General features: G+C 38.9%; 2 protein-coding genes across 3 annotated transcripts; one reads left to right on the forward strand and one right to left on the reverse strand.

The window, feature by feature from the left end:
* Positions 1-658: 658 nt before the first annotated feature.
* suv39h1b (suppressor of variegation 3-9 homolog 1b) lies at positions 659-10,374 on the forward strand. The gene is made up of 6 exons (XM_036579271.1): positions 659-689; positions 2,951-3,126; positions 3,831-4,484; positions 4,610-4,756; positions 6,828-6,957; positions 7,854-10,374. Exons 1-6 carry the CDS (start codon positions 671-673, stop codon positions 7,985-7,987), a joined length of 1,260 nt encoding a protein of 419 aa, XP_036435164.1. The 5' UTR covers positions 659-670; the 3' UTR covers positions 7,988-10,374.
* Positions 10,075-21,769, reverse strand: si:ch211-167b20.8 (protein phosphatase 1 regulatory subunit 3A). Of its 2 annotated transcripts, XM_036579270.1 has the most exons (5): positions 20,637-21,769; positions 17,825-17,865; positions 17,094-17,182; positions 14,976-15,002; positions 12,351-12,781 (listed from the first exon to the last, which is right to left on the reverse strand). In XM_036579270.1, the coding sequence occupies exons 1-4, from the start codon at positions 21,491-21,493 to the stop codon at positions 14,976-14,978; spliced, it is 1,014 nt and encodes a 337-aa protein (XP_036435163.1). In that variant the 5' UTR covers positions 21,494-21,769; the 3' UTR covers positions 12,351-12,781. The 2 variants fall into 2 exon arrangements, with proteins under 2 accessions (XP_036435162.1, XP_036435163.1); XM_036579269.1 differs by lacking the exon at positions 14,976-15,002 and having other exon boundaries at positions 10,075-12,781.
* Positions 21,770-21,771: the final 2 nt, after the last annotated feature.

Raw genomic sequence — 21,771 nt, forward strand, 5'->3', positions numbered from 1 at the left:
CACTGTGATTTGGTAGTTCTGCAACTTTTCTCTCTTTGTAGATGAGGGATGGGTTTAACTTTATAGAAGTTGACAAAATTCAAGATGCAGTAACCTGGTGAAGATTTAAAGCCTCAATTCTTTTGTTTACACTGTTGTTGTAACAGATAAATAAATAAATAAACAAATAAATAAATAAATGAGGTTTATGTATTTATTCATGAATGGCTCAAGAAGTCTGTCTGAGCTTTCACTGCATCTATATTTTTGATATGTCTTCATACCAAGAATGTAGATGTCAGTGTTTAATAAAGCTTTATCAGTGGATATCAAAAATGTTAAAATCACTACGATAAATAATATATAGAGACTTAGCACTGAAGATGCCTCATTTACAACACAGTCTTCTGCACAGATTTGGGTCCTAAATTGACTGTGTGTGAAAAGTCATGTTAAAGTAGTGATTTATAAAATGCCGAAAACGTATATTAAGAACAAGTTTAGAACCCGGAATGACATTAAAGTACGTTTTTACAGAATAGGCCGCAGGACTTTTAAATACACATCTTACGTCACACGTGTGAGTTGTCAATACACCGTTTCTATTGGCTCCTTTGACTGTCAATCTCACGCCGCTGGATCCAATCGCCGAGCGACTTTTCAATATTACATTTTTGGCGGTAGTAAGAAGATGGCGGAAAATTTGAAAGGTAAGAGATTCGTTGCCTAAAACAACTTAAACTTATGATATACACGCAGTACTTTTACTGGGCAAAAGTACTGACGACCAGACGCTCGCTGTTTCAGTCGATAGCGTAATATAAGGGCCGTCCTCGGCAGGATGTTATTAAAGTGTAATAATAACTGCTCACTTTCTTGTGGTATGTTGTTTTTGGGGGAAGCAGCATTAGCGCCAAACGAACTACAGCACCGGGCCTTGGCTTGGACTCCCCCGGTCATAAAGTAATGTTCGCGTTGGAAACAGTAGCTAGTGTAGCTAAAGCCGTGAACTGTGTGTGCTTTTGAACGAGAAATTAACCCATTAAACTAACTTGGGTAAGATTTCATTGTCCTCGCTGTTCCTTATCTCGCTGGCTCGTGTTCTGGTTTGGTGTCCGAACAGCAGCTCGCTGTTTTAAGTTAGTTATCCGAGTAAAGTCAGACAACACACGATACCGAGTGTCTTTGCAGTGAAGTGTGCAAACTCAGCCTTTTACACGCTGTAATGTACTGAGCTGTGCGTTGCGTCGAGGACGAGACAATGTGCAGCAGTAAGCTGTTAATCCTCCGTCCCGCCACACAGCGAGCAGACTAACTGGGTCTATCTGTGTCTGTTTGGCTAGCCGAGTAGTTGGTAATTGGCTGCTGTTGTAGAGAGCCGAGTTACAACTTTAGTTCTCTGCTTTACAGGCCTCACTGTCAGGGTTTTTTTCTTGCTTTTTCTGGTAGGAAGCGACAATCGTTTAGCTCAGTGGTGCAGCTTATCCTAAGACTTAAAGACTAGAGGAAATACGGCTTTTGCCGCAAAAAGAGTTTTATATGGTACTAAAATACTCCCTGACAACAGCGGAAGATTTTTACTGTTATACACGTGTGTATATTTAAAGGTTCTTTAAAGAACCATGTACAGCAGGTCCATCATGGAGAAAAGCCATTTAAACGGGATCCATTTAAGTATTCAGATTGTTTCCACAGTAGAACAGCTTTATTTAAGGGTTTGTGTATATGTATGTATGTATGTATGTATGTGTGTATATATATGTATGTATATGTATGTATATATGTATATATATATGTGTGTGTATATGTGTGTATATATATATATATATATATATATATATATATATATATATATATATATATATATATATATGATTATATGATGAAGGACTAAGTGTGTGTATGTCTATACAGGACTGTGCAAAAGTCAGAGACCACACTTTCATTTATTGCAGTCCAGAGCAAAATTGGCCATTAAGTACAAGATATTTATTTTTCAGCATCAGAAAAAAGCTAGAAACATGATTTAACAGAAAATGACACAGAAACCTCAGCAACTAAGTATAATAGCACATAAGTATTTCAGTCTTGGAAGTTGGTTTCATTTTCTGTTTTTCTACATCCAAGTAATCCCAGACACATTTAAGGATGTTGAGGTCTGGGCTCTGGTGTTTCTTTTTTGTGTCCGTTTCCTTTTCCCAGTAACAGATTCTTGAAAGTTCCACTAAGTTGAGTTGTCTTGTCACAATGGAAAGATTTACAGAAACACGTGTGGATTTTAGATCTGAAGCAAGAGTGGAGCTTGAGTTTCTCCTCTCTCTTAAAGATAAAAGCTTTAAGTGCTGTTTATCTCATGGTGACCGTTTTGGTGGTCTTCCAGGTCTTGCACAGTTGTTAGGAGTCCTGTTTTCTCTGTATCTAAGTTTTAGAAACGTATCGTTTGACTTTTGCTAAGTCATCTAAAAAAATCTAATTGGAAAAATTGATTAATGACCTATTGGTCATTTTTGCTGGAAATAAAGTAAATGAAGGGAGGTGCACAGTTCTGTGTATATATGTATAGCACTCCTGGTCAAATTACATGTTTTATTGAAAATAAGTACACATCCTTCCTCACATCCTCCTGTTGTGAATGGTATTTCATTTGAGGCCTGTTCCATGCCCCAGCAAAATCATCATGGTAAGCTGTAGGCCAGCGGTGTTCAACTTAAGGTGTCCAGCACAGTTTGGTTATTCCTCTACTCAAACACAACCAAACCTGGCAGTGAACAGATGAGTTGAATCAGGCATTTTTGCAGAGGTATTTCACCCAATTGTGCTCAACACTGGCCTTCAAGGACAGGAATGGAATACCCCTACTATACACTCTTTATCATATGTTGTTCAGCCTAAGAGGATTGCCTAATACACAGCTTTGTAGAACTTATGTACTTTAATGATACACATTAATATAAATCTGTTGTCTGTTAAGATTGCAAAGTAGCATGTCTTGCTACTTTCAACCAGCTGGAGTCCATTTGCAGAGAGGAGGGAGTCGTCTGCAGAGACCTGGGGATCACCAAGAACAACTTGTGTCATTATGAAGTGGAATACCTTTGTAGCTACAAGCGTAATGTTATCAAAGTTGGGAAGACACAAGAAGTGCAGGTAAGACTAACAGTTTGCATGCTTATTTCCTTTTTATGTATTCTAATTCATTTGATGTGATTGAATGATTCTGTAGCAAAATCTTGTTATGGTCATTGACTGAAACAATATCCTTGTTTTGTGAAGCGCTAAATATTTTGCTTAATAAGCTGCTACCCTGAGTGGCCATAACAATGTAATAACAAGGGATTCACCAATATGGAGATTGTAGGCGGATGCAGATATCCAGTATTTTTCATGTACATATCTGCCAAAGCAGATACATAAACATTTATAAAATCTACCTGGATTAGCATGACAGAGAAATGACATTAATTACATTCATTTCTGGAGATGCAATAAATGGAATACAATGACATTGACATTTTCACATTTTTGCACAGTAGCCCAGCATCACTTAAACACTGTGCTCACAGAGTGCAATAAATATTTCATTAAATATCAGAAATATCAAAACTAAATATATAACTTACGTTCATCATCATGCATACATTGCAGTAACAAACATCATAATAAACATAAGACTATCTTGAAATTTGGGTTTAGACTATATGTTAGACTTACACTTTCTCATACAATTTGACTGTCAAATCCCTTACAAACTACATTATAGAAACTTCTGTGGTACAGCTAATCCATCTCATATAGTTTTGTAGTTTCCTATGTTCACAATCTCTCCACTTGTCTCTTTGTCTCACACACAGGAGTTTTACTTGGTGAAATGGAAAGGCTACCCGGAGTCAATGAACACATGGGAGCCACGAAAGAACCTCAAGTGTACAGATCTGCTCGGCTATTTCTGGGAGGATATGATGCAAGAGCTCTTGAGACGAAAGAAACGCAGCGTCCCCAAGAAAGTGGATGCTTCCATTGTCTCCCATGTCGTCCAGCGGGCAAAGCTCAGGCAGACCCTTAAACTGTGGGAGACTCACCTGAACAGTCTGGGTACCCACAAGGGCTGTATTTATGTTGAAAACCTGGTAGATATGGAGGGCCCACCAAAGAACTTCACATACATTAATGACTATAAGGTGGGTGACGGGATCTCTCTGAACGAAGTGGCTGTTGGTTGTGAATGTACAGACTGTCTGAACAATCCCGTGGAGGGTTGCTGTGCTGGAGCCTCACAGCACAAGTTTGCGTACAATGATTCTGGACAAGTGCGCATTCGGCCGGGGCTGCCCATATACGAGTGCAACAAGCGGTGCCGCTGCGGGCCGGAGTGCCCCAACAGAGTGGTGCAGAGGGGTATTCAGTATTCACTATGCATCTTTAGGACAGACAATGGCAGAGGCTGGGGGGTACGGACCATGGAACGCATCCGCAAGAACACCTTCGTTATGGAGTATGTAGGAGAGGTATGTATACGGCATGTATGGTGTTTCTCTTTTCTCAAATACAAATATTGTTGGTAATGTTGTTGCATATAATGTGCAGTAAGTGAGTCTTTTGCGTAGTGCCTAACTCTGATTTTGTGATTCAGATCATCACGACAGAGGAAGCAGAGAGGAGAGGTCACGTCTATGATAGAGAGGGAGCCACCTACCTGTTTGACCTGGATTATGTTGATGATGAGTACACGGTGGATGCTGCTCACTATGGCAACATTTCCCACTTTGTCAATCACAGTGTAAGTGAATGTGATGTGTTTTTATTATTTGATGAAGAGGTAAAAGCATTTGGGTTTCTTATTCACAGTTTCTTATTCACAGGATTTTTTTAGCATTTGTAATTAAGTGTAATTAATGACCACTGGTGAAGGGCTAGAGGATGAGTAACACATTGTCTATGGAAAATGGTCGGTGTTATAATAAAATAAAATGGTCAGAAAGTGTACACAAACACTGCTACGCCTGATATGCTCATACCTGCACAACTCACTCTAACATGTCACTTCAGTGTTGGCGTCACTGCTGTGCTGAGGTCCACCCAAATGATATCTGGTCAGTGGTGGTCCTACAAAGTACACCTGTACTATATGTGTATCTGATAAAATGGCAGTGTACGTGACAAAACACCCACAACTTACTGGCATTCTGGCATGCTACACTCGGCATTCAAGCCAATGGCAGGCCCAAAGTTTTATTACACACTTCTGTAACCTAGAAATAGTCCCTGTAGTTACTGAATAATAAGCCTTAGTATGTAATAAGCCTGAGATTTTAAGGGGAATTGTTACAACTGCCTGATAGGGTTTTTAAAGAGGGTTTCAAACAACAACAGATCGTAAGTTCTGTGTGTTGTGATTGCAGCTTATTTTATTGTGTAGCAGGTATTTCACTTTTAACTTTTTATCTGATTGTGATCTTTCACTATGTAGCATGATAGATGATAGCAGTTACAGTGATAAATGCATAAGTATGTTATTGTAGTAAGCGACATGTGCTGCTATGTTATGTACTGTGCTTGAGATGGTAATCCTAAATTCCATTGTTTTAACTACAGACATGATGTCATTATATCTTATGTTATAGTTCCATAGTTGTGTTGTTACTCCACCAGCCAACAACACCTGACCCTTTTTAAAGTATTTCTCATTAATTTTAGGAGTTTGGTTATTTGGTTTTGGAGATTGGTATCTTTCCTAAGCATGACATTAATAATGTATGGTTTTGGTTACATTCAATGCTAAGTTTCACCATATCTTCAGGAATAACTTGGCATCTTCAAGAAGGAATTTGACCAGGATAAATAAGTCTAAATGGCTGACACACTTTTCCAAAGAATATTTACCTCACTCTTTTATTCTGCAAGTAGCTGAGTGACTTATTTTGTCCAGCCCTTTTTTGATCTTTTTCCAAACAACTTTAATCTGCTGATGGAAGTTTGAAACTTGACTCAGCAAAATGTGGAAGCTAAACCATTTTCTGTTTTTAGTAATTTTAGCAAGTGAAAACTGCTAGGATTGCAACTCATTTTACTATGGTTGCAGTGTCATCAAAAAAGCCTGTGTATGTTCCTGTTTATGCCTAAAGTCATGTGTCAACTAAAAACAGAGATGTAATGGTGCTCCAGGAAACGCATATTTAGATAAGACTAGCTCAGATTATATAGTTCATTTATTTTTTTAAACTAGGTTTATATCCCTCTTTTAAACAAGGCAGGGTTATTCTTCACTATTAATATTTCAGCCAAGAACAGTGTTATTGGTGCTTGGTGTGCTACTAAATATGTACACAGTTGGCAGCGGGAGCCCTCCTGGTCCTTCAGTTTGGTGTATGTCAGCATTTGACATGCTTTGTGGTGTCTGAATACATTATTGCTTGCAATCTTTCTGCAAGACTAAGATGTAATGCTCCATTATATGCAAATATTCCCTTTTAATGGATAGTTTTAATTAGTCTTATTCTCCTTTAATTCACATTTAAAGAAAGATTCTCTCGGTGTATGTGTCCTTATGATTATTATAAAGAATCATATCTGATAGCAAGGGCTCCATTTCTGGTATCTTATTATAATGATTTTTTTTTTATCATTGTCCTTATTTTCATGAGTTATAGTTGAAATGGATATGCATAAAAGCCAGTTTGTGGCCATAAAACCATTCAACTAGTTAAATGTGATTTGTGACTATGCAAACGTCTGAATCTTTATTGGTGTTCAAAATAATGTCATTCTGTTTTTGTAACAGCAGAAGCTTCACCAGACAAGTGAAATTTCGCTTGATAATTTAAGTATCTCTTTCCTGTCTTCTTCTACAGTGTGATCCAAACCTCCAGGTGTATAACGTGTTCATTGATAACCTGGATGAGAGGCTACCTCGGATAGCTTTCTTTGCCACTCGCTCCATCAAGTCAGGGGAGGAGCTTACTTTTGACTACAAAATGCAGAGTAAGTGTTAGCCCCATTCCTTTTGTTTAATAGAGTTTGCATTGAAGAGTCATTTACCCTAAATGGACCCCACTTTCTAAATGGTTTTACCTAAATGAGCCCTGTTTTTCGTCAAAAGCTGATAAACGAAACAAAGGAGGTTGCCCAACTCACTGGCAAGAGCTCCATGTTACAGTAAATTGCTGCTTCTTGTCTTGAGTGCTTTAGTTCACTAGCTGTTCATTAATATTGGGAAGTCTACATCTTTGATAATCACACTTGAGTTCTGCAGTATTTGTAGTTCTGAGAGCTAATTTATCACTCCATGGCTAGAATATACCTCTTTTAGAAGAGTTTGATGTGGAGACAATGTCATATACTAGCATCAGCACAGCAAGATTTATGGGTTGAATAATTAGTTGCGATCTAAAAGCAGTAGGACAATTTTTTTTTCCTAAGAAACAGCCAAACACACACATTGGTCTGATTTAAGCACTGTGCATGAAAGAGAAAATGTACACTAGAGCTTGCCTATTAAAGCAATTAATCATTATGTACTACGATCGCAAGGGAATAAATCTGTGTTTCAACTTCATGAGGAGCCAAGATAAAGCAACTATGGGCAAAGTGAACTGCCCTCAGTTAAAAATATTGATGGGACCGTTGGAAAGCTAAAACTGCGCTGATGCAGGGAGTGACAACTTGATCACCACTGAACAGGAGACAGTCTAACATTTTTTTTTTTGCCCTCCTTTAATTATTTTGATTATCATTATTATTATTATTTTGACTGTCATGAAATGTTTTAGCCAAAGGCCATCAGTTTGTATAGTATATAGTTTTAATGTGCACGTGAATGTTGTGTTGTTTGTGACAATGTACTGAAGTTAATCTTTACTTTCTCCCTTTCTCTCCAGTTGATCCTGTAGACGCAGAGAGCACAAAGATGGACTCTAATTTCAGTTTGACAGGACTCCCGGGTTCGCCTAAGAAGCGCACGCGCATAGAGTGCAAATGTGGAGTGGCAACATGTCGGAAGTATCTCTTTTAGAAAACATTGGGGCTGTGAATTTGTACCATGCCAAATAGTCACTGAAAACAGTGATCTGTCAGAAGAGCGAATGTTATGAATTTATTAATTGTGTAGGAACAAAAATCCTGTTACAGTTAAAGAAATATTCAAAATGAATTTCTATTGTTGATAATTTGTTTAATTGTGTTATCTTAGTATATCTTGATGAGTTTGATGCATGAAAGTTCAGACTCGGCGGTCTTAGATGATATTTTTCCATTCACTCTTACGAATTTTTGACATTTCAACGGTTTCCTGTCATTTGGCATGGTACTCTTAAGACCACATTTCCCCACGTTGGAATTGAGAAAGTGTACAGTTCTTTGTAAATGATTTTCTTTTCTTCACCAAAAAAGTCAGATATGTATCAGTGTCAGTTTGGAAAGGGATTGTGCCTATTCTTTTTTATTACAAATTTTTTATAGTTGGGGTATTTTTTATAAGAAGCCTTTTTCTTTTTTTTAGTCAAACAGTAATTATAATAATTAGTACAATGTCCTTGAAATACAAAGGATATTTTTATCTTGATGCTGATTAAACCTAGTCTTCAACTAAACTACACTGCCAATGAGGATTCTCTGTTGAAAATCCTTTTTTTGCCTAAGTGTAATCTGTCTGGAAAACTTACCTGAAGACACGTGCAGCTTTGATTTCATTAAGCCTCCATTAGGGGGCAAAACTGTACCATAAAACTGTACTGATCGGACCATTTGTGTAAATTACATAGGAAAGAAAAACATTACACATTTGAGTTTCTTGTTCAGTTATTGGCTTGAATACTTGATTTTTACAGCTTTTTAGTTTTTATGTACACACTAGTGTGGATCCTGATGATTTGTGTCATATGGTGGTGCTCCATGGTGTTTTGTTTGAATAATAAGTGAACCATTTAAAGCATGCATGTCAAACTAGGACCTTTCAGGCCAAAGTGCTGCAGAGATTAGCATTTACCCTCATCTGACGCTCTTAATTCAGTTCATGAAGGCCTTGCTAATTAACTGATGGGCTGAAACAGGTGTTTAATGAGGCAGTGTGTTGAAGTCTGCAGTGTTTTGGCCTGCGAGGACTGGAGCTTGACACATGCGATTTAAAGGAAAAGTTGGTATTCTCTACTATAACACCTAAATGAAAAGAAATTCTTCTAAAGTGTAGCAGCAAGCAAAAAAAAAAAACCACAAAACAACCAAACAAAAGCTGGTGCACGTCTTTGTTCATTTGTTAAATTTACCTCTCCCCTTTTCCCTCACAGATTGTTTCCACGCTACCACACTTATTCTTCTGTCTAACCAAAAGAAACACAGTATTTGTAAAAATTGAGAACAGTGCTTCTGATATCAAATCCAGTCTTCTGTCCGGCTCTGTTGCTTTATGTGTACATATTGTCTGAATGTAACATTTAAGGCCTAAATCAGGTATTGCTGAAAGAGTTAACTAACAGGGCACCATAAACATACATGTTGCTACATTTTAGTACATGTAGTCCTGTAGTAAAACCTGCAAAGTACATGCAGGAATTCCTGTTTAGGCCTTTAACTCAATTTAGTAGATTTGTTTTCATTGTTTATATGTATTAGCAAATTAATCATGTCTGTTATTTGAAAGTTTATATAATAGAAAAATACTGTGAAATAAAAAAGCTTAAAAAGTAATATTACTTTTATATTACTTTTGTTTAATATTACTTTACTGAAAAGTAAATTACTTTTTCAAATGTTTAGGACAGTATTGCTTCACACATTGGAACCGATTCACGTAGTGAAACATAAGAATAATTTTCTCTTGATATACTATGCAGGTATCATTTGAGGTCAAGTATTAAGAGGGAAGTCAAAGGTCGACATGGCCTTGAGAAATTGCAGTCAAACTCAGATCTGAGTTTATAGTGGTGGCTAGCTAATTGCTCTGTAAGCTGAGACTGTGACTTCAGAGCAATGCGTGACCTTTTGCGCTGATATCAGAGGCTCGGGTCACGCCTGACAGACACCCTATAAGAAGTTGTTTCGTTGTCTTACTTGCTGGAAACTGTATTTTAGCCTCTGCATTGTGAGAAAGTATATATGGTGAAATTCAGTTATTTTTGACATTTACTATTATGTGCCATGACAGTGTGGAAACTGATATGATGCATAAACACATTAGATTTATCTACTTCATACCCAGACACACTGCAAAAGGACAACTGTATGAATCACCTATTGCACAGACAGCACTATAAAGTGAGGTTTACCCAACATGATTCAAACTTGAAGGCTTCATTCCAAAAATAGTAGTCAAACGTCTATACTGTCTAAAAGAAAAACCCATGAAATGTAAAAAGTAATGCTACATATTGAATGGTCATTTGAAGCCCAAATCAGGAATTGTTACACCCTAATCCTAACCAGGCTATTAGCACTGAGCAATAAATTGCTGACATATGCATTGTTAATAAATGCAATTTGCCAACAAGGTGGCAGGATCAGTTTATCCAGATCACCAAGAAACAAAATAAAGATGCTTGTGTATTAATGAATGTAAACTCAGGGGTTCAGACATGAGGAAGCACCAAGTTACTTAAGACATACTGACAGCAAAATTCCCGTTGATATGAAAGTATTCCTTGTGACAAGAGAGTAAACAGTGATACTTAATTTTGCATTAGCCAAGAAAAAGACCAAACAGATTCCCTTAAGGAAAAAGGCTGATCACTGCTTGAACTAGTACAAGCCAAGCCAAACAGCAGAGAGGTCACTTAATGGCTACTTATCAACTAGTATCCGAGCATATTTCCAGAAGATTAAGCTACTGCCCATCACTGCCGTTTGGAGACCCCTTTCATAGTAATGCAAATAACCAGCCGGTAAAGAGCAGTTCCTGACTAGGGCTTTAAAATTGTAGAACATACCTCGTCCTCCCTTTTATGGCTGTTGCTTCTCAACTGTTAGTATCCACTCAGGATGTTCACTGAACATCTATGTCAAAGTGCATGTAAAACCACTTACTCTAACCATCGGTTGAAGTTACCCATTAAATATTAGCCTATATTTACACGTTTTTGCTAATAGCTGTTCATGCTGGATGGTGCAAATATTTTTGATTTGAAGATATACATGACAGAAGGACTGATGTGTGCTGCACAGCAGAGGTGTCAATGTGTGACATTTAGGATTACTCAGTAATAGGTGATACCATACTGTAAATCATAAGCACAGCATACATAACAATTTCTACTTAAATAATTATATCCTATTATGTGTCCTATGTAAACACCACACACTCTAATATGAAACCAGATCTGCTTGCAGAAAAACTTTTGGAATTCAGAAAAAAGGCACTGGGGAGATGGAGAAGGATATGACTAAATAAAAACACAGGCAATCAGAAACAGAGGGAGACTAGGAACAGTCCCAAGACAAGGAACACGCTGGGTTCCTGGAACCCAACAACCAGGCAGACAGCAGTACAGAGGACGACAATGGCTGGGATCAGAGTCTGGCCTAGCACCACCTCAGGCTGGGCAGATGTGACTGCTAAGGTCTTACTAGACAAAAGCTGGCTTTCAAGGCTCTCTTGGGTCTGAAGGGGAGTAGGGTCATCATGGAACAGTTCAAACTCTTCTTCAAACTCTTTATGAGTTATCACTTCATCCTCTGTTGAGCAAAAGTCTCTGTCCTTGTCTTCAGGTGACACTGCTTCCACACTGGTAGATTCTGGGGATGTGTCAGTTTTGGAAATAGATGTCAGGACTGGGCCACCCTCTTTGAGAAGTGTTCTCGCAGAGGCAGATGGAGTGTCTACATCCACACAAAGAACAGCAGGCAACTCCTTCAGCACAGACCCTTGTCTTTGTTGATGTACGGATACCTCAGGGTCAGATGTAAGCGAAAGACTAAGGGTCACTATGTCCTCTCCTATTGGCCCTTGGTGGGTGACTCCATATGGATGCTGTGTACATGTAGGTCTGATGCCTGATACTTCCTCTCCACCTGCCTGGGTACTCTCCACCATCAATCCTGCTTCGTTCTCCCTGCTAGTTTCACTTCTGACTGTTGCATCATATATTGCTGGGTACATTTCAGGTTCCTTCACTGATGGACTCTCTGAGCCTGGCTTCTTTGCATCTGGACTTACGCAATGGTTGAGATCTCCCCCCTCTTGACTTTCACTGCCAACATTCATCTCCTTGAGGGAACTTTGCCATCCTGTCTCTTGCAGTACTTGCAAAGGTCTTTCAGTCGCATTAACCTCCATTTGATCAACTGCTTGATCTTGCATTGGAGTCTCAATCTCAACTATGTCTGGCTTGATTTCTTCTTCAGGTTTTCCCTCCACTTTCAAATCCTCTGATTCCTCTTCTCTCACATATTGGAGGCTTGGATATATAGCTGATGAGGTCATGTCTGAGTCAAAAGGCACTTGGACTGAACTCTCTGACTGGGGATCATCTTGATTTGGGGAAAAGAATTTGTCAGATTTGGTAGAAACCTCAATATCACCTTCATCTACCACTGTGTCAATAATGTGGGGTGTGTCAGAGTGAGATGATAGGTATTTTTCTGGGACTTCAAGCTGCATCTCCTTAGGTTGCTGAATGGACACAGTCAGGTGCTCAGTGGGTAATAGTGACTCAGTTGCTTGGACAACAGTTTCTGGATGATCTGTTTCTGATGGAACCGCAACTGAGTCCTGTAGAGGATGCTCACCAGAGGAATCTTTAACACTTGGCAGAGCACATTCTGCTGAAGTGGGGTCTTGTCTGGTATTAGAGGGGGAAACGGGCAATGCCTCAACAACCTGCAACCAAAAGGAAAGGTGTTAAAAGGTATACAATTACTGACTGTAGCCCATCAGTTGCTGCACAATTTGTCAGCTGCCATCTACTTCATCCATCAATGAAAAGAGAAAACCATGGCACTACCGCCTACCAGATATTGCTTGCTTATTAAGTAAGGTTTGACTAATGTCAGTGCCAACAAAAGTGGCAAGTTAGTGAGTGTTACGCTGAAATGTGCATCAGTCTCAAGAACTTCCATTTGAACATCTGTCTGATCCTATTTCGATTTCAGTTTCTGACTTTATTCCTCTTTTAAACAATTCACTGTCACTGCTGGGTTGAAAATAGTCCACCAACCAAAAATATCTAGCCAGAAGTTCTGTGATCAGAAACTGACTGAAGGGCCAAAAATTGGCCCATATGGTAATACTGTACCATATTTTGTTGCAGGTATATTTTTTAAGTTGCATTGACTCCATACACCATTGACTTCAGGCTTATTATTTTTCTATTTAAAAATATTATGTTATGAGAAAGATTGTAGCCCTTTCCTCTGGGGAAGGTGAATGTAGTGTACTTTAAAACTAATTTAAAGTATACAACTTTGGAACTTAAGAATCATGTTGTATCTTTTGTGACTATGTTTATATTGTTTGTACCTTGGGGCAATAATATTTACAGTGCCTTTTTTCTGACAGTGTAGGGGGTGACTAACACTGTGCATACCTTGGCTACAGTCAGTAGTTATATGGTAGGAGAAACTGATCAAACAGCCAATATCTGAGTGGTAGGTTTACTGATATCTATATACATATAGACAGAATGTTTACATAAAATGTATTATGCATTGATCAAGACATGATGTAACACAGTACCAGTAATATTTAGCCTTGTTTTATTCACACGCACCAATGAACCAAGTATCATTATTCCATATCGCGCATGCTGGTGTTTTACCAGTGTGTTTGGACAAAACACCACCTGCTGTGTGTACATCAATAATAATACTTGTAATGGTATTGACTTTACTTGAACTTCAAGTATAAGTACACATTAGCAAAATTAACATATGAGCGAGATGAAACTTTAGTTAGAAGTATTAGTGACAAGTGCAGAACTAATACACTAGTACTAAGTCTGTCATTACAATTTTGTTTGTGTTCTAGAATAGAGACTAGAGACTAGACTAGAGAGAGCATTATAGTGATCTTTGTGAAGTTAACCCGTTACTAGGGTACAACAATTTGTGCAGTACTGTAATTTAGTGTATTCAATGTGGAATAATAGTAAAACTAAATTACACACTTCAAACTGTTCTTATAGACTTACCAGTTCCACTTTTATCATCCTGCTGGTTCATTCCCTTTAGTTGTATTTTTTTTTTTTTTGAAAAATTATATCTGGTAAAGCCAGGCAGCTGTTTTTCAAAGAGAGAGAGCTCTACTTCATCTGAATTGCATTCAGCAAGCAACAGCTTTTATTACTCTGATGTTGTTCCAGTCCCCATGGCACTGAGAGAGAAAGGTCCTACAATTCATGGGTATCAGTGAATGCAGTAGGGAAAGAGGGAAAGTCTTAAAAGTAGCTTTGGGTGACATTTACATTCACGGATTACTTACACAATTTATTAAACAACAACAAGTATTAAAGAGTGTTCAATTTGCACATTTAGTGAACGTTGGACAAAGCATGCAATGTGGTTGAGATTGATGAAAATGTAAAAGTAAAAAAAAACAAGGAAGAAAATAAACAAGGACATATAAAATAACTGAAGCAAAGTTTTTTCCCCCCCATTGACACGTTTGTACCAAGTTCCAGAGAACTGCCAGTACTCTGTTCCCTCATGTTCAGTACAAAATGTTCTCGCTTTTCAAGAGTAATATGTTCCTTATGTAGGATGTAAAAAAAGTCAAAGGAAACATCTAATAAACCTCTTAGCTCACTTACTGAATGCAAACCTATTTATGCTATTGTTTTAGGTTTAACTTTTGTTTAATTTTGAACAATATTAATTACACAATACAACTGCGTTGCAAAAATCTGAAAAATTCTATTCATATTTAAAAACATGTAAAGGGTTTGCTCCTGTAAATCATCTAACTACAATGCATGGAAAGATATTACACAAGATGCACAAGATGTTATACAAAATATGATTTAAAAAAATGGATGCCAATAGCAGGGTGAAGGGTTAGCGTGCAGCGTGCACATTACCTAAGATCTTGCTGAAGCTTCAATGAGCTGTCCAGGTGGAAAAGCAAAACAAAATTACTATTAATTACATTACTGAATGAATACAACACAACGTAAAGCTGGGTGTGGTAAGCCAAAAGAGCCACAGCAGTGAAGACACTTGAACAAGTCGGTGACAAAATGGAGTATATGTTGTCCTAGTTATGTCACTTCCACTCACAATAACAACAATTACCATAAAAATAATCACTGAACCCTGTCAGATTTTCTAGATTTACTAAACGCAGGAAGTAAGTCAACTGTTCATAGCCCCAACAAAATGTGAGCTGTCATTTTCATAAATAAATTGATTTTGTAAAAATGTTGAGAGGTCAAATAAGTAGATGTTGTGATTGTGTTAGTATAAAATGCACAAACAGTGGGTTAAAGGTCAATTTGAATGCTTGATGTTTCCACAGCTAGGGTAGTATTAAAGGCTCCAATTTGCAAGTGTTGTTATACTGACAGACATGAACACTTTATATAACATGAGGACTGAATTAAACCTGACTGCATGCAACAATGCTAAATACAAAAGGTCACTATAAAGAGCAAACAATACAGCTTCAAAGAATAAACTAATATAAATTAATCTCTAAAATATGAGAATTATTATAAAAAAATAAAAATATATAAAACAATATATTAATCAGTTGTACTTGAAGCAAAAGTGAAAAAAAAATTATGTTAAAGCAAAGCATTATGTTTTCACATAGGTCTTATGGTCACAATGTATCACCTACAGTACTGTGCAAACATCAGAACGGCGAAACGGAATGGCTAAAACAGTCAAAATGGCCATTATTTTTCAGTAGGTATTTCTGAGGAGATTGGATACAGAACAATCTACATGGATAAAAAAAGTGAAAAATAGGATGACTGGTGTTCAAAACAATGATTTAAAGCTACAGAGAACGTAGGACTCCTAACATCTGCTCAAGACCTGTTAGACCACCAAAACTGTCACCATCCAATAAACAGTGCTTACAGCTTTCATCTGAGATAAAGTCCACTCTTGCTTCAGATCTGAAAAAATCCACAAGTGTAATCTTTCAATATTCTAACGCTATACGTCTGAAAAGATGTGTAGCTGTCAAGAAGCCGTTACTGAGAAAAGGAAACAGAAGAAAATTTGCAAATCAAACAAAGAAGCTGCTGGTGTTCTCAGATCAACTGACTGACCATGCCAGAGTCCAGACCTCAACATAAGAAGCAGAAAATGAAAACTTCTAAGACAAAACTATCTCTGTAGATTTTTAAAGACAACTTAAAGTAAGTCTAAGTCTCCTGAAACTAATCGAAGCTGTAATAAAGGCAAAGGTTGGACACACTAAATAATAAAAATAATGATATTATATTTAGTCGTGAAATTTTCTGTTAAATATGTTGTGTATTTTTTTTCCCAGAGTTTTACTGAAAAATGAATAACTTGTACTTAATGGCTGTTTTGACTGGAAATGAAATAAACAAAGGGTGGGCTAAAGACTTTTGCACAGTACTGTAGATCTACTGTTCCAAGCTACTATTCCATATATTTGTTAAACTAATGTTGGACACATAACCATCTAAATGTCTTATTGCAGCCCACCACGATGAACGAGAGAAATTTCCAAGGAAACTGAAGGTCTATGGTAATAATGCTGTTTACAATTTCAAATACAACAAACTAAAATGGAACAAATTCCACATGCAAAATCATATCAGCAATGGCTGGACTTGCCCAGACTGCGCTCACATTGATGCAATTTTTAGGAGTTTTTAAAATACATTTTATGTTTTTAAAGACTCCTTTTGCCTGTTTTTAATACTTTGAATAGTTATTATTTTTAAACTATGCTGCTGAAAGGTTTAGATTACTCACTACTGAAGTGAGCAAAGACTAATAGAGTAATAAACTCATTTTCTTTGTCTCATTCTTTTTTATTTGTATTTATTAGTTGATTTTAATTAATTTAACATTAGCATGCTTCAGACTACCAGATTCAGATTCATGCAGTTTACACACTTTGGGAATATATTAACTTTAATGATCTTCCCTGTGTGCTGCAAATCTCTGACTTAAACCCTACGCAGTCTGGTGTTAATGCAGAAAGCACAAACCTCGATGTCGATCTCAGGTTCAATGACGAGCGGACACACAGCGGCAGGAGCCACCACAGCTGCCTCTTCTTCTGTACCAGCCACGTCTCCTAAAATTAAATCATGTGTGATATATTGCTGAATCATACAATTAAATCAGGACTGATCTAAAGCTGACCAGAGACTGTTCTCACTTCAAAGTGAGCTGTAAATAAACAACACAACATGATGTAAAACAGCCTGATTAAATTGTTGCTTGTCACTTTGTGTAACCCTGTAGCACTCTGGAAGAAAATCAAGAACATGCTGATGAGTAGAGCTCAGCAATAAAATTAAATATAATTATATTTTCCTAATATATCAGAATTTCAGGTAATATTTAAGTTTGTATTAACAGAATGAATGAATTCATGCTTTATGAGTGCTGTGAACTTCATACAACATTATGATGTTATTCAGACAGAAACCTGAATTTCCACAATGTAATGCTACTATTTATTTACTTTTTTTCACGTTTGTTTAACAGTTTGTACAAAATAACCTGAAGCAACCCACTAATGACACACATGACAGTTAACTATGTTTTTGTTACCTAACAATATTGTTACAACTAAAAATCAATGCAGTTATGCAATACCAATACCAGAATACTGACGTATATAGATGCTGTACAGACAATATTATCACTCAGCACTATTGTAGAGAAATCAGTGCTGTTCTCTATGTGGCTAAAAGTTTTGCTATTTTCATACCTTCGTCCTTGTCCTGAAAGTCATAGTTGTAGTCCTCCATTCTAGAAGATAAACAACAGAGTTTAAGTATAAATAGCTAATACGTTGATGAGACGAGTGACCTACTTCAGGATGGTGTGGCTGTACAAGTTTAGAGGACAAAGAATTTAAGTGCAGTCTGGAAATTCAAGGTACTTGAATTCTGTTAGTTGAGCACTCAATTAAATTTAAAAAGTTAAATAAAAATGGCATCCTGAAAATGTGCTAAGGCAGAACAGCAGTAAAACATGCAGCAATGAACTGGAGAATTATTAAAGACGGTGAAAAGACATGCTGGAGCTTAACAAAAGGAGCGGAAAGAACCTATGACCCCCGTGACATTTGCCTGCATAGAACCGTCTTCGTGTGGCTCCAAGACGCATCATCTTCCAGGCCTGTTTTTTCGGACAGGGGCACGTACGCTCCACCTCTCAGACCTGTCACGAGATGTGCTGAAGGGGTATGAAAAACCACTTGATGGCATGTGCCTCTATTTCATCTACTCCATTTACTGCCACAGATCAAAAAACATTATTGGAACATCTTATGGAAAATGCTGGCTGGACCTCAGTGATCTGACACTAACATCTGTCAAAAGCAGCTTATGAAGGGCAGTCTTGAAGCAATGTTTATGCCCAGATGGTCGCTACCTGTCTGCATATAGGGACCAATGTGTGTTTTTTCCTTTTTAAGAAATCTGAAAAATGAGGACTTGCAGTCATAGTTGTCAGTTGATATCGTGTTTAACTGAAATGACTGCAGTATGTTTAATTTCTGGCCTTAAATAATTATATCAGCCAATTTTATTGGTTATCAGTAATTTTTGCTCCTTACAATTAATATCAGTGACAAAATTGTTAAATCGGTCAAGATCTACTGCATATCGAAAAAACAACATGACGCTCTGGACAGATCTCTTCAGCAATTATCTTTAAATAATGGTCGCTCTACAAACTTTTGACACTAAAACGTTGTGTTTATACAGCTGTCTTTAGGGAGCACTGGAGCAATGTCATTTGACATTTGGGAAAAGGTCGAAAGATCATAAGTGAGCTTGCTGGATAACGGAGCGCACTTCATGCTTATATTTTGATCTCAGATCTACATACCACTGCACAGTGCAGATTACTCTTTGTAATCTATCAAAAGCGCAAGAAACAAAGAAAATCACTAGGAGAGGCAGTGTTCGCAGATGTGAAGCAGTTAGCATGTACATATACTGCTGTTCGCCCGTGGTAATTTCCACATCTCTACCCAGCAACCCCTACAAAAAGGTCAAGTGTAGGGGCTGCGAACGCCAGGACTGAAAGCGACACCTCCCTTGTCCTATTTTCAAACCCCTCGTCCTCTCTAGGATAGCTGCCATTCTCAGGGGTGTGTGTTGTGTGCTGGTGTAAACGTGCATGCATGCGTACACACTGCTGTCAGAAGAGCTCCCCAATCCTCACACAATGTGATGGCAAGCTCATTATGCACAGAAATAGCTTGAGGGCATCACACATTGCTCGGTGAGAGCCCACAACAGAAATCCTGAAGTGTAGGCCAATCTCACAGTGACCCGATTACATGCAATGCTGCAGTTTGCATAACAAACACTGTGTGCAAGATGCTCTGCGGTGTTATGAGTGCTTGATCAACCTTCACTTTTCCTAAAAAAAAAAAGCAACAAACTGAATTTACTTGATTCAGTGTACCCCTGTCCTGTACATTACAACCCCTTCCTTAGTTGAAGTGGATGTGTTAGAGCAAGAACCAAAATAAAAATAAAAAAATAAACCTTCCTGGGGGTGGGTAATAAGTATTTTGCATCATTTTTAGATGGGACTGTATGTTGGAAGTGTTCACATTGTTCTGACTAATTGTGCATTTGTTGAAATGTTCTACTGTTTCACATATTTATATGTAGCTCCCTACATAAAACTATAGCTAGGATATTTTGATAGCCTAAACATCCTTGTTGGAAAAAGGTATCAGCGTTAAAAGAGTAATTATGACATTCTGAAAACCTAAATCAGCTTTTCAGGGGGTAAGTTGTAATGTTAAGCTGAGTCTGCACTAAATTAACATTAAAAACATAAGAAATTGTTTGAAACACAAAGGTACTATGCTGTAATAATGATGTGCGCATGCTCAGGAGGACCACTCGAGGGTTGAATTGTTAGAACGCTGTCTCTGGCTTCTAATGTTTTCAGACTGCAGGCTAGTATATCCACATCAAACGTGAATGGGAGAAATATGTTTATTTGGCAGTTTACTTGACAGATGTGGAACAGAAATTTGACACTGTCATAAATTTTAAACACCGTCACAGGTTTTTATACACCTTCATCATTTTTAATGTAGTAAAGGCTCTTCTTGGTTTCATGCTTAAATGGTTCTCTGCATAGTAAAATGGTTCCTCAAACTGATAGACAATATGATGTATATGGTTCTACATAGAACCTTTTTGACAATAGTTCTATATAGCATCAAAAAGGGTTCTTCTGTTGTTATGATGTCCAGCTTGTAACAACAAAAGAACCCTTTTTGGTGCTATGTGGAACCATTTTTAAAAAGGTTCTACATAGAACCATATACAAAACACTCTCCATCAATCCGAAGAACGATTTCACCATGCAAAGAACCTCTTAGGCATGGAATTGTTCGTGTATAGAACTCATGTTTCTAAATAGAACCATTGCCTTTACTAAAGAACCATCTTTTTTAAGAGTGTAGCAAGGTCACTCAGGACCTGGACTGTGGACCACTGTGATAGGTGTCTACGTGCCACCCTGCACTGATCTGCTTTACCCACCTGTACCTAGAAGGCTTCAGGATGCCTCTAAGCTCCACATCTTCCACCTTGCTGGCTTGCCCTGCATCCTCCTCATAAGAGACTTGCAGAGTAACCGAGTAATTCCTTCCCAAGTTATTCGCCCAGAACTCCCCGTGGGCCGTCCCGTAGCGCACGACGAAGTCGATCCGTGCTCCGTCGAACAGGTAAGGCTCGGCGAACGACAGCCTGACGCAGAAGACGTCCGTCTCGTCGTCGTTAGAGCCGTGCACATACTCGGCCGGGTTATCGAAGTAGGTGATCCACCCATCCATCGTGGAGCGCACGTACACGGACTTCTGGAAGGAGACGTTGAGCACGCGGATGAGGCTGTCGAAGGAGAGCGACTCACCTGGCACGGGCCTCACGCCCTCCACCTCCACCTTGCTGGCGCGCACGGCTTGCACCAGGTCGCCCCCGGAGAGCGGCTCGAAGTCCGGGCGCACACGGTACGTAGGCTGGCGGTACGCTTTCTGGTACTTGGCCTCCTCCTCCTCCCAGCGCGCGTTGTTGCCCCCTTCCTCCTCATCGTCCGAGTCGAAGGGGACGAACTGTCGCACGTCCACCAGATCGCCTCCGCACGCATCCGCGAAGGAAACGCTGCGCCTGGGCAGCGCGAGGCGAATGCGCATATATTCAGCCGTCTCGTCGGCCAGCGAGTGGCCGCGCTTCCTGGGCACGGGAGAGCAGCGCGGGATGAGGCGCACGTCCTCCTCCTCTTCATCGTCGCTGTTGTCGTCCTCGTCGTCTACGCCCATCTCCGCGCTTCGCTCCCTCCTCACCGCCGCGAAAAGGCCCTCCTGCATGGGGATGGTTAGGAACTTGTTCTCCTGCGCCATCGTGCCGCTGCTCTCCCACCCCCACCAACCCGCGTTCGTGTGAGCCGCACGAGCCGTCAGAACGAGCCGTCCGGCATAGCAGCGACAGAGAGAGCCGCTAACGTTTCAGCCAAGCGCCCGCTGCTGAAGGAACTGAGGGAGAAGTCTAAGCACACGAGCCTTACATGAGAACAGGGGTCAGGGTGAACCCACAAGAATGTGGTTAAATTTAGCAGGACGCTGCGTGTCCATCGTTGTCCAGGGGTCAAAACACAGCTGAAGTATTTGATGACATAGTC

This window comes from Colossoma macropomum, unplaced genomic scaffold, assembly GCF_904425465.1.
Source record: "Colossoma macropomum unplaced genomic scaffold, Colossoma_macropomum, whole genome shotgun sequence".
NCBI classification, from domain to species: domain Eukaryota; kingdom Metazoa; phylum Chordata; class Actinopteri; order Characiformes; family Serrasalmidae; genus Colossoma; species Colossoma macropomum.

Coding starts and splice junctions, on each gene's coding strand:
- si:ch211-167b20.8 (XM_036579269.1), bottom strand. CDS start 21,493: ATGGCGCAGGAGAACAAGTTCCTAACCATCCCCATGCAGGAGGGCCTT. Junction 17,866..20,636: donor CTGAAGCCTTCTAGGTACAG/GTGGGTAAAGCA, acceptor TTTATCTTCTAG/AATGGAGGACTACAACTATG. Junction 17,183..17,824: donor CTTTCAGGACAAGGACGAAG/GTATGAAAATAG, acceptor ATTTAATTTTAG/GAGACGTGGCTGGTACAGAA.
- suv39h1b (XM_036579271.1), top strand. Junction 4,757..6,827: donor CCCACTTTGTCAATCACAGT/GTAAGTGAATGT, acceptor CTTCTTCTACAG/TGTGATCCAAACCTCCAGGT. Junction 6,958..7,853: donor TTTTGACTACAAAATGCAGA/GTAAGTGTTAGC, acceptor CTTTCTCTCCAG/TTGATCCTGTAGACGCAGAG.